This window comes from Hemiscyllium ocellatum, chromosome 28 (genome assembly GCF_020745735.1).
Source record: "Hemiscyllium ocellatum isolate sHemOce1 chromosome 28, sHemOce1.pat.X.cur, whole genome shotgun sequence".
Classification (NCBI taxonomy): Eukaryota; Metazoa; Chordata; class Chondrichthyes; order Orectolobiformes; family Hemiscylliidae; genus Hemiscyllium; species Hemiscyllium ocellatum.
Window position 1 is genome coordinate 31,241,236 of NC_083428.1, and position 18,689 is coordinate 31,259,924.

An 18,689-nucleotide genomic window follows, 5' to 3' on the forward strand; every position below is an offset into this window, starting at 1 on the left:
TTTGTCATTTGAGAAAATTGCTACAAAGTTAGAATGTTGTAAGAAAGTTGGGCTGTCTTCTTGCAAAGCACATTCCTGGGGAAGTGTTAAAGTGTGCTGATCCTTTTCAGACATTAAAATCGATTAACAATGATACTGTGAAGTTTGATACTTGCATTGCATGTGAGTTAGTGTCAGGTTTACAGACAAGTTAGAATTCCAAGACAAAGAACAGAATCAGACATTTGTAGAATTTGGTGGAGGAAAGAAAGACAGAGATATTTCCTATCTCTTGGTCAACGTTCACCTCTTAATACTGAAAAGTGTTTAAATGCTAAATATTATTTTCTGTTTGTGGACTTTGCTATACACACAACTGCTGTCATTCTTGCTTACAGATAACAGCCCACGACTTGACAGGATGAAAGTAGTACATTGGCCCCTCGTTCATGGTGAAAGACGCAGTACAAGTTAACAGTCTTTGAGTTGTTTCAAATAATTAGAAAATATTTTAGATTAGATTAGATTACTTACAGTGTGGAAACAGGCCCTTTGGCCCAACAAGTCCACACCGACCCGCCAAAGCGCAACCCACCCATACCCCTACATTTACCCCTTACCTAACACTACGGGCAATTTAGCATGGCCAATTCACCTGACCCGCACATCTTTGGACTGTGGGAGGAAACCGGAGCACCCGGAGGAAACCCACGCAGACACGGGGAGAACGTGCAAACTCCACACAGTCAGTCGCCTGAGTCGGGAATTGAACCCGGGTCTCAGGCGCTGTGAGGCAGCAGTGCTAACCACTGTGCCACCGTGCCGCCCTTTAGTATACAATGTTTACATTATAGTGTTAAGTAAATTCATCTTGTGTTTTCGTCAATATTGTGATGACTTTGTGACTTTGATTTGGAGTAGTACAGCAAGGAAAGTTTGTAAATTCTTTAAAATGTCTTTCATGTTATTAAAAAATTTTGTAAAGTACTTTTAAGATTTTGCATGAATTGCTAATTGCAATTTCATTGGGTAATAAACAGCGGTCTGAAGCTGTCAGCTGTCAGACAGTAAGGATAGCTGCAGCTGTAGAGGGAACAGAGAAGGCACATTTGCAAGGAGTTATGTATGCGCGTGTCTGTATGTATATAGTTTAAACAGGACTGGAAGTCAAAGGTAGGGCTTCAGCCAGGAATGTGAATTGGACAACTTTACTGCTGCTATTTCAGTTTTGCCAGGGCCAACCAGACTGTTTAGCAGGATTTATTGAAGAGGTTAGGTAAAAGAGCCAGTGTGGGATCTGTGCCATCAAGATTGTATGAGAGAAGGTTCTGAAGTAGTGTGCCATTTAGGTGAGAACTGTTTCCAGCCACTTCAGTTCAATGAGGGCAAAATTATTGAGTGGGAATGTGTGATTTCCCAAAAACCAGAGACTTGAGTTAGAGAACTTTGGAACTGCACATGATTTAATATTGTGGGAATTGATGGGGATGCTTAAAGTGTTAATATGCTGTATCTTTGTCAATTTTTTTTCTCTTTGAAATATCATTTGCCTGTTAATTCATATTTAATTAGTGGTGTTAAATTCCTCCCACAATCCAAAGCTGTACAGGTTAGATGAATTGGCCATGCTAAATTGCCCATAGTGTTCAGGGGTATGTGGGTTAGGTGTATTAATCAGGGGTAAATATGGAGTAATGGGGTAGGGGAATGGCTCTGGGTGGCTTACTCTTTGATGGATCTGTGTGAACTTGTTGGGCCAAATGGCCTGTTGCCACATTGTAGGGACTCTATGATGATGAAAAGTGAAATTTTTTTGGTAAGTTTGTTTGGGGGCCAATTAGTATAGTTGTTCAGTTCACTTTGATTCCATCCACAGCAATTGTAACAAAGTACATGTTCTGAAATCTGCATGTGCTCCTTTTTGCACGTTAAGTGCTGAAGTTTCTTTTAAGTGAAATTGCCTGCAGTGCTGAAAATGTAGATGAATTGTTCGTGATGAAACAGAGTTTGCCATTAAGTAGTTCCCCATTTAGATTGTGATCTAATTTTTGTCACAAATAGTTTTATAAGAACTAAATTTTGGACCAGCCTGATAAGTCAATGCAGTGACTATAGCGACTCTTACCCCATACCTTGGGTAGGGGATTGCATAAGTAATGTAGGTAATTGAGCCGACATTACCAAGATAGATTTACTCAAGTACCGGCAGGTTCTTTTGACTGCCCTTGCAAAGAAATCTGTCTTTGTAATACTAGGTTATACTAGTATAAGTCATGCCATTTGAACCCGCACTTGATCTCTGAAATGCCCCAGCCATCTTTCAAAGACTCTGGATCAGTGGTGCTGGATGAGCACAGCAGTTCAGGCAGCATTCAAAGTGCAGTGAAATCGACGTTTCGGGCAAAAGCCCTTCATCAGAAATAAAGGCAGTGAGCCTGAAACGTGGAGAGATAAGCTAGAGGAGGGTGGGGGTGGGGAGAAAATAGCATAGAGTACAATGGGTGAGTGGGGGAGGGGATGAAGGTCAGGGAGGAGAGGGTTGAGTGGATAGGTGGAAAAGGAGCTAGGCAGGTAGGACAAGTCACGGGGACAGTGATGAGCTGGAAGTTTGGAACTAGGGTGAGGTGGGGGAAGGGGAAATGAGGAAACTGTTGAAGTCCACATTGATGCCCTGGGGTTGAAGTGTTCCAAGGCGGAAGATGAAGTGTTGTTCTCCAGGCATCTGGTGGTGAGGGAGTGGCGGTGAAGAAGGCCCAGGACCTCCATGTCCTCGGCAGATTGGGAGGGAGAGTTGAAATGTTGGGCCACGGGGTGGTGTGGTTGATTGTTGCGGGTGTTCCGGAGATGTTCCCTAAAGCGCTCTGCTAGGAGGTGCCCAGTCTCCCCAATGTAGAGGAGACCTTTTCAAAGACTAAACAGTGTCAGGCTTATTTAATTGTGCAGCATGCTTAGACAACTTTCTAGTGGACAGTGACACATGGAAAAAATTCCAAGTTCAATTAGTTCAACCAAAAATAGTCAGTTGATCTGATGGCCAATTTCACAAGAAGCAAGAAGTGACCTGTAGTCGCATAGTGGGGCAAAGATGAGTGATCTCCAGGGCTGTGAAAATACAAGTAGCATTATATTCTCCATTCCGACAATGAAATGGGAAGTTAATAGGTTCTTGGAGATGTTTGAGGTTTATCAAAACTTTGTCCCAAATTTCAGCACAGTAGCTATGCCACGAGCAGATCTATATTTGAGAAAAACAAAGGTAGTATGAACTGAGAAATGCCAAACAGCTTCTAAAAGACTGAAGGCCTTTCAACATGTAAGCTTTTCTTTGCAAGTACAAACTTTAACCAAGCATTTAAAGCAACCATTGGGGGAAGAGAGTGACCTCCTACAGAAAGACAAATTCAGAATAGAGACCAATTGGCTATCTCTCCAAAAAGCTAAAGCAGCATCTGGAATGGTATTCCATGAGGAAGGAAACTTATTATCGGCTTCAAGCATGTTGAGATTTCTCTGAAATGGGTACTCTGAGATCACGGTTAATTGTGACCACAGAGTGGTGCTGGAAAAGCACAGCAGGTCAGGCAGCATCCGAGGAGCAGGAAAATTGACGTTTTGGGCAGGAGCCCTTCATCAGAAGGTGTTGTGTGATTTTTAACTTTGTACACCCCAGTCTAACACCGGCATCTCCAAATCACTCTAATCTTGACTCTGATCTCCAGCATCTGCAATCCTCACTTTCCCCTATTTGTGACCACAGTACGTGAACCTTTGTGGAAATGTTTAAGACCCAGAGTACCAGTTTATTTCATTAGATTTTGTTCCTTCACCTGTACCACCTGAAAATCTGCCATGTTGCTGGAAAATCCAGCGTTATTGCTATGTCCCCTCGAGGATGTAGACTTATGGTTAGAACTGAAAAGATAATGTTGAAGTTAAAAGAATGAATGTCTGAGTGTGTTGATCATTTTTAAATTACTTTTCTTCCTTTTGTAATGAAGCTAGTCTTGTAGGTAAGATGTCATGATAACTGATCAGAAACCTAAAATATTTATAGATAATTGAACTTTTAATTCCAACTTTTTTTTTGAAAGTTGAGCTTAGGTTCAAACGATGACTGTGGATATAAATTTTTAGTTTCTTTCTGGAGCAGCACGCTGTCACAACTGAAGATGTCAGAAAAACTTCAAACAACAAACCAACAACCCACTGGACAGTGATATCCTGTGGCTACAGAGAGGAAAAAGGGGTTGACAACACTGTATTGCACCCTCACAACAGACCGTACCAAACTGCAGAAATGTTTGTGTTTCCCCTTTCAAAAGTATACAAGAATGGATTAAAAGATGGTAGCTGTTTTTGTGGTGATGATTGTGATAACTATTGGCCAGTGCAGTGGGATAAGTGTTAATTGTGTTTCAATTTTTAATTATATGCAGTTGGGTAGGCTTTAACGAGAGATTCACTTGTGCTGTCATGATGGGAACCAATTGAAATGGAGATGGTTCAGTTCGAACATGTATGTCTTGTATATCTTTGTAAATGAAAGTTTATAACAGTGTATAAAGACGGGCTCAAGTTTTCATATCAGCTTCAGATAGTAGATGAGGTCTTGTTTCAATGTCTTATTTAAAAGTTGGTGGCATTGGAGTGCCAGCACCAATTTTTGTTTTCAAATCCTAGGTGGTGGCTTGAACCCACAACACTTTTAACTCAGAGGTAAGAGTGTGAATAACTGAGCCATGCCTGATACAGAAGACCATAAAGAAGGTTGGACTTGTTGACTGTGTTGATCGTACAAGAGCTGTCCAGGAAGATGGAAGGATAGCGATGAAAAGAAAGGAGGAACATTTATATAGGAGCTTTCATGTTGTCAGGGCATTCTATAAAGTGCTTCAACAACTGTGTTACTTTTTAAGTGTAGTCCCCAAACAACAAATTATGGATTAACTATTTATGGCTCTGTTGATTGAGGCTTAAATGTATATTAGGACACTGGGAGAGCTCCACCCCTCTTTGAAAAGTACAATGGCAGCCTTTTCTCTCTTTCCGACTTTTCATGACAAATTTAACCATCATTTGTGGGGTTGATAAAGTTTTGAGCATGTGGGTGACTACAAAAGCCAATAATTACAAAATAATGGAAAGTTTGCGTAATTCTGAATGTTCCATAATTGTGTTATGGTGCAGAATGCACAGGTCTCCTTACTTTGCAGAATAAAAACTAAAGGTCTATTGTGCTCTGCATTTTAAGCCCATAGCTCACATGTTGTCAGATTAAATTCATTAAAGTCTCAGTTATTTACCTACTAGAGTTTTGTAAAACAGGATTGGTCTGCCTCACAGTTTCTTATTTGTGGAGTTGCTTTTTTTTAAACTTGTTCAAGGCCATTAATTGCCCATCCTTAATTGTCTATGAGAAGGTGGAATTGAGCCATCTCCTTAAACAGTTAGTCTATGTGGAGCAAGTACACCCAACACTGCTGGTAGGGAGGAAGTTCTAGGAATTTGACCCAGCACCAGTGGAGAAACAATCATGTAGTTCCAAGCTAGGATAGGATGTGGCTTGGATGGGAACTTGGAGGTGGTGATGTTCTTGTACTTTTGCTACCTTGTCCTTTTGGATCGCAGAGATTGCAGGTTTGGAAGGGGCTTTGCTGAGCTGTTGGAATGCATTACCTACATATCATACCCGTATTTTTGGTAAAGTGAGTGCAAGTTGAAGATGATAGTGAGTTGCCAGTCAAGCAGGCTGTTTCACCATGAATCGTGTTGAGCATCTTGGATGTTGTTTTAGCTGCATTCATCTAAACAATTACTGAGTATTCTAGTGCATTGTTGATTTGTGCTTTTGGACCTCATGGACAAGCTTTCAAGAGTCACAGGTGGTGTAGCCACCACAGAATTCCCAGCCTTTCATGTGCCCTGGCAGCCACAGTATTTCTATGGGTTAGTTCACTTCAGTTTCTGGTCAGTGCTATCCCCCAAGATGATGTTAGTGGGAGATTCAATGATGATATTGCCCATTGAGATTTAATGGCGCTGGTTGGATTCTGTATTCTTAGACATGGTTATTGCCTGGCACGTGTGTGAAAGTTGCTTGCTAGTTATCAGGCTAGGCCTGAATGTTGTCCAGGTCTTGCTGTATTTAGGTACTTGAGTGCTTCAGTGTCTGAGAAACCTGAATCCACTATGATGGTGGATACTGTGGACAGTTGACTTTTGAATGAATTGCTGGCTTGGATTTCCTTTCCTTCTCTTTTGTCTCTCTCTCTGTATGCATTTGCTTCCAAAGAGAGCTGTTTCATTTTTTAAAATTTGTTTGTACTAGTAACAGCGATCCTGGCAAGCTTCTCTGAGGATTTAAGTTTATATCAAACTCTGTGAAATTTTCAGAGACCTTCTAGAGCTTTCTTTGGTCAACATGAGAACGTACACCAGTGTCAAACTCTGCAAAGAAAACTTGCTTTGGTAAATAACTGATGGGTGTTTCGGCCGTATAAACAGCTCACCTCGGTTGTGACTGACTATATGTTGTGCATGCTTGACATGTCAGCTCGGTGAACATTTCACTGGTACTTTTTTTCCCTGCCATCTCATCTTCAAAGGTTTTGATTGTAGCTCAAGTGAACGTAGTTGAGCTTCTTGGATTCCTGCATGGTCTCATTGGCAATATGGGCAGTTGAGTATATGCTGGTGAGAGCAATGAACTCATCCACTACTAACATGTTTGGTGGTGGATGGAAACCTTGGATCTAAGAAGGCCTTTTCTGGCACAGTTTGGTACATTCATTTGGTTTACTTTTTGTTGACTGTAAGGCTCTTGTTGTTCTCTCCAATGCATGCAATAAATCCATGCTGCATTGCATTTACACCTCTGAAACAGCAACCCAGTGCACAATGTCCTTGGAACCTTTGGTCTTTGTCTAGAGTTTGTCAGATTAAGCAAATCCTGGTTCTTATGATATCTGGTTTTGATGTTAGTATTGCTAACTTAGAAGGCATTAGAGAAGAAAATCGAAGAGGGTGTATGCTAGCATGCAGTTATATTTAACTTCTTTAGCAATTGGAAATCGATCAGAAGATTCACGGTCATTTAGGGTATACATTGATATGCTGTCATTAAACTGCTGGGCAATTATGATGAATTTCCAAGAGTAGCCAAACTTTTGCATTACCTTCCAAAAGCCTTCATGGCTAATTCTGTCAAATGTCTTGGTCAAGGCAACTAACATGGTCTAGAGGTCTGTGTTCTGTTTTTCACATTTTTCCTGGATCTGTTGAACTGCAAACATTATATCAGTCCTTTTTAAATCTTGACCTTTTTTGAAATTGCACTGATCGTCTCAAGGAGATGCTAGTATTGATGTTGTGTTAAGTAGATCAGAGGGATTCCTGTGAAGATTCTGGCAGCAATGGGGAGGAGTGGAATTCCTCTAATGACTGTCATAAAATTGGTGTTATTTCTGCCTATGCTATTTGTTACGATAAGGGGTAAACCCTCCTGCTTAATTTAAACCAGCAACACAGAAAAGATTTATCCCATGTAGTAATCTATGAAAATTTAAAAGGCCAAGAACTGGATAAAATGAAAGTAACAACTGTATTTCTTAAAGTGTAACAGAGAATAATTAACAAACAACTATTTACAACTCTTCCTCTAACTTATTGTTTACTTTCCCCTTCTACAGTAGTATAAAACCCTCCCCGATTAAGATTTACTAAAGTTCAACTTTTCAAAAACCAGCCAAACGTCGGATCTTCTTTCCTTTTTCTTAGGGATTTCTGCATCACAGGTTACTGATCGATAAAGGGACCTTTTTAAGAGAGCTATTCTCTGGGCAGTCTGCAGATGTCATTGGCTTGGCAGTTCTCCTCTCAATTGTCCGATTTTCCCTGGTCTTATGCCCCCCCACCAACGAACATCAGATTGTGTCATTGGCTTTTAAGATTGTCCGTATACCAAATTCAAACTTGGTTGTAGTTTGGTATTTTTTGGAGTATAATTTAAACTGATTGGCCTAAATCAAATCTGATTTGTCATTTCCAGGCAACTCAGTTAATCTAGCTTTCAACCAAATGTTACATTGTTACCTTATTCAGAACACTTGGTGCTGCCAGGTAGTTCTGCTAGCTTTTAACTCTCAAAGGTACAGTACACCCACATCTTCATAAGTTCGAGTATGGAGAAGTATTCTTACAGTCCTCGTAAACTGAGAGTTCAGTGACTATTGCATTGATTTCTAATTTTTAGACCTCCACTGGGACAGCATGTGCTTTTGTAAATTTATCATTAGGCAGAAGTGTGGTTGCATTCTTCACATAACAATGGGAGATTCCTCAAAGGGGCAGTTGATGTTAACCCTGTTGATTGTGTCTTCATAATTTGAGGATGTAATTAAGTGTTCTGCTCATCATTTTATTAATTGGACTTTTTCTGTCAGAACTTTCTACTCCTCAGCACTAAAGATTGATGATGAGCCAGTAGACTAGTGTCAATAGGCAGTTGTCAGAGTATCATAGAATTTCTTCTAGTCTTTTGGTCTGCATATAACTGAAGATTGGTCAGCTTTCTGATTCAGCCAAGTGTTTTGCATCTCTGAGCTTGTATTGGATAGTCCTGAAAATGGTAGGCATTGTATTTTGATAGGGGTGATTTGTCAAAGAGTCATATAGCATGGAAACAAGACCTTTTGGTCTGACCAGTCCATGCCAAATATAATCCCAAATTAAACTCCCACCTGCCTGCTCTTGGCCCATATCCCTCCAAATGTTTCCTAGTTGTGTACTTATCCAAATGTATTTTAAACTTTGTACTGACATCCATCACTTCCTCAGGAAGCTCATTCCATATGTGAAGTACCCTTGGTGTAAAAACTTTGCCCCTTATGTCTTTTTGAAATTTCTCTCCTCACCTTTAAAAGTGTGCTCCCTAGTCTTGAAATCCCCCATCCTGGGGAAAAGACAATTACCATTAACCTTATCTATACCCTTCATTATTTTATAAATTTCGGTAAGGTCACCCGTGAGAGATATTCAATTTCTCCTCACATCCTTTATGTAAACCTCAAAGCTGGTGATGCTTCTGATTAGTTAAATCTTAGATACTTCTACCAATGATAAACAGGCAGTGCAGAACAGAACTGGAGACAAAACTGGTCTTTATTTATTTGCAAAAGATGTTATTTGCAGGGACATGTGTACACCTCTATTCAACAATGCCTTTAAATATTTAAGAGCAATGGTGCTGGTCCAGTTAATACCTGAATACAATTAAAACACTCAATTGATATCTAAATAATACTTTGTACTGCAGTGAAAGTATTCACTTAGATTTTGTACTGAAGTTCTGAAGTGGGACATTAATATATTTTGACCCAGGTCCGACTTCTAACACTTCATTTCTTACAACCATTTTCCATGGTGAATTGTTAACATGATTTGTTTGTTTCCCAGCAGACCGCCAAGAATCAGCATTGAACCTGACAACAAATGGCATGAGCAGTATCAGTATGTCAGTGGAGATCAATGGGGTTGTTTACACAGGTAAATCTGAAGTTTCATGTTGAACAAATGGGATATTTCAAATATAATTTGTCAAATAGACTACAGAAAATACCTTTTTGATCTGCATTCTTTAATGAAAAGTTGGATTTCCTTTCTACTTCATGCAAAATCCTAAAATTTATTACATTTCAGGGTATTCCAATAAGAGCTCCAAATTAAGAATACCTGGAATGTACAAAACAATCATTCCATGCTGGGGTTTTCATGGTTCAATTGAGCCACCTCCTATCCAAATCTATTACTGCAACCATTGATTTGCTTCTTCTCTGAAATGCTTGTCTGTCTACTCCCTTAAATGCATTTATATTACTTGCACCAACCACTCCCTTTGGCAACAAGTTCCAATTCTGATCACTGTGGCTGAAGATGTTTCTTCTGAATTCTCTGTTGGAACTTTTGTCACCATCTTATATGTATGGTCTCTAGTTATGCTGTTCCCCACAAAAGGAAATATTCTCTCTTTCTATACTACCCTTCATAATTTTAAACACCTTTATTAGCTGTTTTTCAAGAGAAAAGAGACCCAGCCTGTCAATTCTTTTCTGACATGCATCTTTTTAAATCTTCTCCTTGTTTTCTTCAGTGCTACTATATATCTTTTTTATAATATCGTGACAAAAACTGCATTATGTTCTTTAACCAAGGTACATTTTAGATTTGGTATCACTTTATTACTTCTGAATTCTGTGCTTATAAGCATGAAGCTTATAGTTTTTTTTAGTGATCTTGCTAACCTATGGCAGGTCTTTTAGTGATCAGTGTATTTTAATTCCAAGATCGGTGTTTTTCTACTGTCTACTAGATCTACACCTTTTCTTTGAGAAGGTGACCAAACAGATGGATGTGGGTAAAGTGGTTGATGTGTATATGGATTTCAGTAAGGTGTTTGATAAGGCTTCCTATGGTAGGCTGTTGCACAAAATATGAAGGCATGCTATTGAGGGTGATTTAGTGGTCTGGATCAGAAATTGGCTAGCTGAAAGAAGACAGAGAGTGGTGGCTGATGGGAAATGTTCGTCTTGGAGTTCAGTTACTAGTGGTGTACTGTTTTGGGGCCGTTGCTGTTTGTCCTTTTTATAAATGACCTGGATGAGGGCATAGAAGGATAAGTTAGTAAATTTGCGGATGACACTAAGGTCGGTAGAATTGTGGATAATGACAAAGAATGTTGTAGGTTACAGAAGGACATAGATAAGCTGCAGAGTTGGGCTGAGATTTGGCAAATGGAGATTAATGCAGAAAGTGTGAGGTGATTCACCTTGGATAGCGTAACAGGAATAAAGAGTACTGGGCTAATGATAAGATTCTTGTTAGTGTAGCTGAGCAGGGAGATCTCTGTGTCCATGTACATAGATCTTTGAAAGTTGCCACCCAGGTTGATAGGGTTGTTAAGCTGGCATACGGTGTGTTGGGTTTTATTGACAGAGCGATTGAGTTTCAGAACCATGAAGTCATGCTACAGACGTACAAAACTCTGGTGCGGCCACATTATAGGAAGGATGTGGAAGCTTTGAAAAAGGTTCAGAGGAGATTTACCAGGATGTTGCTTGGTTATGGAGGGAAGGCCTTACGAGGAAAGGCTGAGGGACTTGAGGCTGTTTTTGTTCGAGAGAAGAAGGTTGAGAGGTGACTTAATTGAGACATATAAGATAATCAGAGGGTTAGTTAGGGTGGACAGTGAGAGCCTTTTTACTCGGATGGCGATGGCTAGCACGAGGGGACATAGCTTCAAATTGAGGGGTGATAGATATAGAACAGATGTCAGAGGTAATTTCTTTATTCAGGGAGTAGTGGGGGTATGGAATGCATTGCCTGCAACAGTAGTAGACTTGCCAACTTTAAGGTAATTTAAATGGTCATTGCATAGACCTATGAACGAGAATGGAATAGTGTAGGTTAGATGGACTTCAGATTAGTTTCACAGGTCGGCGCAGCATGGAGAGCCGAAAGGCCTGCACTGCACTGTAATGTTCTATGTTCTTCTCCAGTAATAAGCTATTCCCTGTTCTTCCCACCAAAATATACAATCTCGCATTTATCTGTGGTAGATTTCAAAAGCCAATTATTCACTTGTTCACAAGTTTAATAAAGTGTCCCTGTAAATTGTTCAGGTCCTAGACATTCAGCATCTTCCACCTCCCATTGGCCCACCCCTATCTGAATTTGGTGTCATAGATTGATTTCATAGATCAAATTATTAATGTAAATCTTGAACAACAATAGGCCAAGCACAGGTGGAAGTGGAATACTACATTCCACCCTGCACTTGAAATACCGACTCTGTATTCCTACACTCTGCTTTCTAATTCAAAGTCAACTAACAAATAGTTTTGCCATATGTAGTCTGACTTGGTATTGACTAATCTTATTACTCTGTTCTGAGGACCTTCTGAGAATCTCTGTTATAACTAAGGTATAACTACTGTCTGTTCTCTCTGTTACATCCTCGAAAAACTCAAGAAGGTTGGCCAAACAAGATTTTCCCCATTTGAAATCCATTCTGATTATTGCTCTTAATGCTCATTTGTAGATGTACTTCTATTGTCACCTTTAGTATGAATTCCATTATTCTTCCCACAACTGATGTTAAGATGGCTGGCATACAACTTCCTGAATGAGGTCTGCCTCTCTGCAGCCCACCGAAAAAAAAACAAATTGGACTTATGCTAGCTATCTGTTGGTCCTTTTAACACCTAGTCTTTTCTAGCAAATAATTAAATATGAGTCATAATACCTTTGCTATCTCTTCCCTGGATTCTTCTAAAATATATGAATGCAGTCTATCGAAATGTGGGGCCCTGGCCTGTTTAATTTGTCCAATAGATCTTCCTTCTATTATTTTAAGTGCATTTATGTCATTGCTGTCCACTTATCTTTCAATTTCATGTCTACCTGTTCTAGTTTTCCTGATATTTACAAAAGACAATTTTTAATATTCTGCAGACTTTCTCATTATTTCCTGTGGTATTGCCTTGTCTATACCTTTAATGGTCCTATTTTCATTTAAGCTTCTTTATTGATGTGCATGTAAAACATTTCACTATTTCGTTTATGTACCTTAATAAGTTGATATTATAGTTTCTCCTTTAAAAATGTATATACTTTTTTTACTTCTACTCCTGTTACCTGCCATTCTTCTACTATTTATATGCCTCTTTCACTTGTTGCCTTATATCTTTAATCAACCATGCCTTTTCACATGGACTGTTTAAATGTCGTTTTGCTTTTACTACCCTTTTCTGTTCTGGTTCATCTCACTTCTAGATCAAAAAAACAAGTCTTCCCTTGTTGGATTTTTTTTAATGGATTGGTTAGAAAGTAATTCTATGCATTGTAACAAACCATTCTCTAACCACCCTTACCGTTTTTCATCTAGTTAGTGTTGATGCACAGGTAGCTGAATTTCCTTATTATTCAATTGTTAAAAAATTCCATTCCCAAGATCTTTAGATTTTGATTACTTTGAAACAAAGTATCTTTTCAAATGATGAAAGGTAAAAATCAAGGCAGCAATGTTCTTGCCATATCCTGACTGTTTTGGAGCCTTAGTTAGAAGTGCTGGAGATGACTTTCCTTCAGATGTACTGTTGTCCTCTGTCATTTGTAGCAGATGTAATTTTCACAATTTCAACTATTGAAAGAATTCCCAAGTCTTTGCTGCTATGTGTTCTTGTACTTGGAAGAATTTTTCTATCTTGACTTCAGCAACATTCATTTTAGGTTAGCACATGAATTCATATTAACTGAATCATAAAATTCTTATTACTTCGTCCACCTAAGAGTATGATTTTGTTTTTTGTTTCGTGAAGGCTGTACATCGCATTCGTAGCATAGCATGGTCTTTAGACTCTGCATTAAACATGTTTCACTCTTAACTTCATCATACCTCCTAGCCATTTTATTCTATTCCTATTTATTCTCTTCCACTTATCCACCTTTTCCTAAATTCATTCATGCCTTTCATGTCAACCACTTCATTTGGTAGCAAGTGTCACATTCTGAACACGAGTAAAATTTCTTGGGGATTTTCCCATTGGATTTATGTTGCTATCCTGTATTTATGGAACTTGGATTTAGACACCCTCACAAAACATTTCTACGTTTTCTGCATCAAATCTTTTTTGTAATATTGAAGACCACCTCTTCCAGATCACTTCTTAAAATGCACCAAACATTTTGGACCTCTTCAATTTTGGTATCAATTGTACATTCTCAGATAGTTCCAAACCCATTTTTTCCCAGAATTGTCTGTTTAAGCATAGTCTAACTGTGGCTGTATATAAGTTTAATGTACACTTTATAATTTTAAGTCTGTTTGCTTTTCACATCATTTTTTTTTAAAATTTGCATTGCTACTCTTAGTATATCTGTACCTCATAGACCCCTTTGTACCTCCACTCTTGAAGTCTAATTATCCAAGTCCCAGGTGGCCTCCTTATTCCTAGTAAGAAAATCCACACCTGATACTGTCTATATTGAGATTATTTTGCTGTTAATATATCAATTTTGTCATAATCTCCTTATTAACTCCTTTCCCCAATTTAATGGCATCCATAAATTTTGAAATTGTACTCCTGATTCCAGAGTCCAAATCATTTATCTTAATGGTTAATAATAGTGGTCACAGCAACAATCCCCATCAAACATTGTCACAATTTTTACCATTCTGTGAAACCACTTTTACCCTCACTGTTTTTTTTCTGTTTTGTAGTCAGTTTGTTAATTGTCCCTGACTCCACATAGTTGCTGACTGTGGTTATGAAGAATACCTTCTGAAAGCCTTTTGAATGTTAATTTATATCACATCCTCCTTTTAAAAAAAAGTTCTATAATTCCCATATACATTAAATACTTGTCATTTGAAGGTTTTTAATTTTTCAAACATTTTGTTTTAAGTATCCTCTAAAGGCTGTCAGCAGTTCATGCTTTGTTTCTCATGATATGAGAACTCTTCCCCTTTCCTGATCTTGTTAGATGAAAACTAATCTGATTACGATGCCTCTTCTGTGCTTGAGTTTGTATGTGTAGTTGGTTTGGTAATGATTGTTATATTTAGTTTACTCAAATAAGTATTAGCTGTAATTGAGTTGCAAATTTAATGACAATTTCCAGTGTTTTGAAATGGCATTCTAAATTAAATATATTAAACGATATTTTGTTTCAAATAGGTGTTCTGTTTGGTCAAGGACCTGGTATATCTGGTGCTTCGAGCATCAAAGGAAATAACAAGAATAACAATTCTCAGGGTACACCTAGCCTGCCTGTACCTCGCACACCTACCTCCTCCTCATCACATACTTCAAACAACTCTTCACCATGAGGCTGCAGCTGTAATAATGCCAACTTCAGCATAGTGCATCACCACCAACACTTTAAAAGGAGTTCTCAGGCTTTTAACTCTCAAGGAAAGTAACTTTTGATGACCAGAGGTTTCAATTGAATGGCTAAAATGGCCAACAGTTAAACATAATACATACTCTGCTTATAAACTTTCTTGGGTCACTGAATGAGATCCAGAAGCAGCTAAAAACTACTAATACCTCATAAATCTACTTAATCTTTAATCAAGATTTATCATTGGTTACATTTTTCTTTTCAGCCAAATTCAGCATTTAAAGAATATATGTGTATTTCCATGATGTGCTATTTTAATTGAGATTTATAAGTGAATATTGATATTTTTTGAAGGAAAAGAAAATTTGACTACATCTATGATATTGCTTCTTAGATTTTGGTATGTTCAGTTACTGCAGAACAAGAAAGGGATAAGCTATTTCAGTGTTTATCCATTTATATCGATCATTCTTATACATGTAGCAATACACAAACTTTTACAGTTCAGATATTTATTATATACAGTACTTTTTAATATATTTTAATTTCACAACACAGGACTCTAATACAGTGGAGCTATCCTGAGATCATTTTTTCTGGCAAATGTAATTGGATCTTGAGGAGCATTCCATTCTAATGAAGATCTGGACCATTGTACATAGGGTTTAGGAAATAGTGAATTTTAAATGCTGCTGTTCTACAGTTTCCTTTAGTTCTAATGTCATATGTTTGCACAAAAATTCAAAGTGCTCACATTTCTCTCTCAAATGCATCATTTTGACTACTACTTCAGCAGCGCTGAGATGACAAGTTCTTCATATATTATTCATTAAATTTCCTTAAAATGACAAAATAACTGATCTGACATTTTTAGCTCTCATTTTTGGCTTGACATGCTGTAATATTAGTGTGTTCATTTTTAAAATTGCATTTTGATAAGGCAGGATAGAATTCTGCTTGCTGATCTCCCTACATTTTGCCACGGAAGTGAAAGCAAAATAATTTACTGTCTGCCACTAAATACAGGTGGTTTTTTAAAAAGATAAATGTGATGACTGTTTTCAAAATGTATTAAGGACATCTTAAATAAAGTCTGGGTATAACTTTAATTGTGAAACATACCTCAATTAAAGCATTAGATGTCAATAAACATTATAACATTAAAAATATATAAAATCTGTCATCACAAGCTTTTTGCAGACATTGATTAATAAGTTGGATCTTAAGTGTTCATGAATAGTATTTGATTTGCTAGGCATTGATCTTCATTGAGCTCCACTGCATTTATTATAGTATTTAATGTGACATTTGAAGTAAAATTTTTATACAGAATCAACTTTGTGTTCATACTGTGAAAATACACAATTTTAGAGTGTAAACTGATGCATCACCATTGAAACAGGTATTATGGAAAAACTATTCTGCTTGAAGTTATATAGGTCTACGTCTCATACCTATCTATCTATCTATCAATCACAGGATTCTAAGGTTGCTGTTATTATGAGAGTGAAAACCTATCTAATGGAAATATATCTTTGAGAGGATGTAATTAACAGGTTCGGTTTTGAATTTGTAGATTTTCAGTTAAGTGCTGTTACTCCACTGCCTCAAAGAAATTGTTCAATGAACAGCAAGGTTTCCTTTTTTCCTCCATTTACAATTACACTATTGTTTATCAGTAACCAAATGTGATGATGTACTGCCATCATCATGTCTTTAGTGTGCTAGAGGTAACAGCATGTTAAAATTAATTTTGTAACATTGCATTGAAATGAATGAAAAGCAAATATTGCTAGAGACAATATGTTTACATTTGGCAAATGTTATTGTGTTTTGTTGGCGTGTTTGGTGAGTGGGGTGATTTGGGTAAAGTCAGAATGTAGAATTATTGAAAAATGGCATCAACTCCTTGAGAAGCATTTACCATTGAAACAAATAGAAAATTAAGTAATTTGTTGCAACATATTGCATTGACAGCATTCTCTATTAAAATGTGCTTTATTACTTAGTTCCCAAAGTGTATGGAGGTAGAATTCCATTACCTTGTCCTACCTCTGATTTTTAGAATTCAAAATATAATTCATTTTTCTAAAATGCACTGCAAGAAAGTCCTTATGGTGATGGTTATTTTGTGCCAACACTTCACATAATTTGGTTTAAATCAATTTAAGCATTAGAAGAAGTATGAAGGCTTTATAATAAGGCTGGCTGTTTTAAGGATGCTGCATAATGTCAAAATACTTAACCATCATATCATCTGTGGCATTTAAGGTACAAGTAAAACCACATGGAGCATGTATTTTAATTTTTCTTTGTCGATTTTCTCCCCATTTTTTCTCCTTTTCCGAAGGCCTTCTCTCTGGTTAAGTATGATTTGATAGGTGACCATTGCCTGAGGCACCAATATGTATGCAGTATTGGCAGGCTATTGTATAGTACTAAGCATCATAGTGAAACTTGATTCAATACAATCTGTACACATGGACTTCTACTTTCCAGGAGTTGCTGATTAGTGATTAGTAATGCAAGTGCTGGTCAACCCTAACTTAGAGCACCAAAGGCCATTGTAATTGAGGAATTGTGACTGTACTATCTTGGGCTTTTATTAAGAAAGCTGATATGTCTAGAGTCATCTGTTTACAAGACCTAGACCTGTTTTGTAAAGAAAGGACTTGCATTGATATAGCAGTTTGACATCCTCAGGTAATCCCAGAGCACTTTATTGTCAATAACTTCTTTTGAAACATATTTATATTGTACAGTCAAATGCAACAGCTAATTTACACAAGATCTTCCAAACAGAGAAGATAAAATGGATGTGGACATTATTGACAAAACAAGCATTTATTTCCTAGGTCTAATTACCCTTAAAAATTAATGGTGGTAGTCCACTTTCTTTGACTAAAATGAAATGACTTGGTGGACAATTTCAGAGGACAGTTAAAAGTCAACTGTATTGTCATGGGTCTGGAGTTGCAGGTAGACCATACAGTAGGAGAGCAGATATACTTCACTAAAAGACATACTGAACCAGATGAATTTTTATAACAAAACAGTAGTTTTTTTAATCCCCCAGTTTGTTTTATTACTTAATGTAAATTTCATATGTCATCAGATTATTACTTCTGACTGCTGGAATTTTGTTAATTTAATGTTTTCCAATATGCTCTAAATTATGATTGCTTAGTTGTGATTCTTGAAGGAAGAATGTTGGCTGCTACACTGGTAGAACTCCTTGCTGTTGAAATAGTGTTATGGAATTTTCAATTTGGCTAAGTGGCCAGAGCCTTCATTTAATAACACACCAATATACAGCACTTCCAACATTGCAGCACCTCTTCAGTACGGCACAGAAATGTTAGTTAAATTATTTGCTTAATTTCTAAAATGGGATTTAAACCTGATTCCTCTCATTATTTAACTATTCAGCATTTCAGTCAACATTTTGTTTGCTTCCAGGTAACAAATCTGTAACTAGATAATGTCAGGTGTTACGAAAATAGGAGACACTGAACACTGGGGTACAATGGCATTGCTTAAATAGGTGTGTTCTTTAGGGTAGTTCTCTAGTTTTCTTTCATCATAAATGTTTCCAGCATTCTCCATGATCACACAAAACAGGACATAAAATGTTAGAATAGTTCATTTTCTGTAATATTTTCTCCAGATTTACTTAATTAAAATAATAATGAAGTCAAATCTATTGCTGATGATTCTGAGATATAAAGGTATGTTTCTTCATAAATTTTGTCTTTTAACACTGGCACTAAAATTAGTTGCAGAAAACTACCTCATTATGTTTCTAAGATGAT

At 37.4% G+C, this 18,689-nt stretch overlaps 1 protein-coding gene across 2 annotated transcripts in view; it reads left to right on the top strand.

Annotated features, from left to right (window-relative positions):
• Nucleotides 1-15,062, top strand: part of arid3a (AT-rich interactive domain 3A) — a 93,204-nt gene extending 78,142 nt beyond the window's left edge. Inside the window, exons 6-7 of one of the 2 annotated variants that reach the window (XM_060846097.1) lie at nt 9,433-9,522; nt 14,712-15,062. In XM_060846097.1, the coding sequence (XP_060702080.1) occupies nt 9,433-9,522; nt 14,712-14,863 (242 nt within the window). In that variant the 3' untranslated portion in view covers nt 14,864-15,062. The remainder of the gene's footprint in view (nt 1-9,432; nt 9,523-14,711) is intronic. The other variant, XM_060846098.1, reaches the window with a different exon arrangement.
• The last annotated feature ends 3,627 nt before the right edge of the window (nt 15,063-18,689 follow it).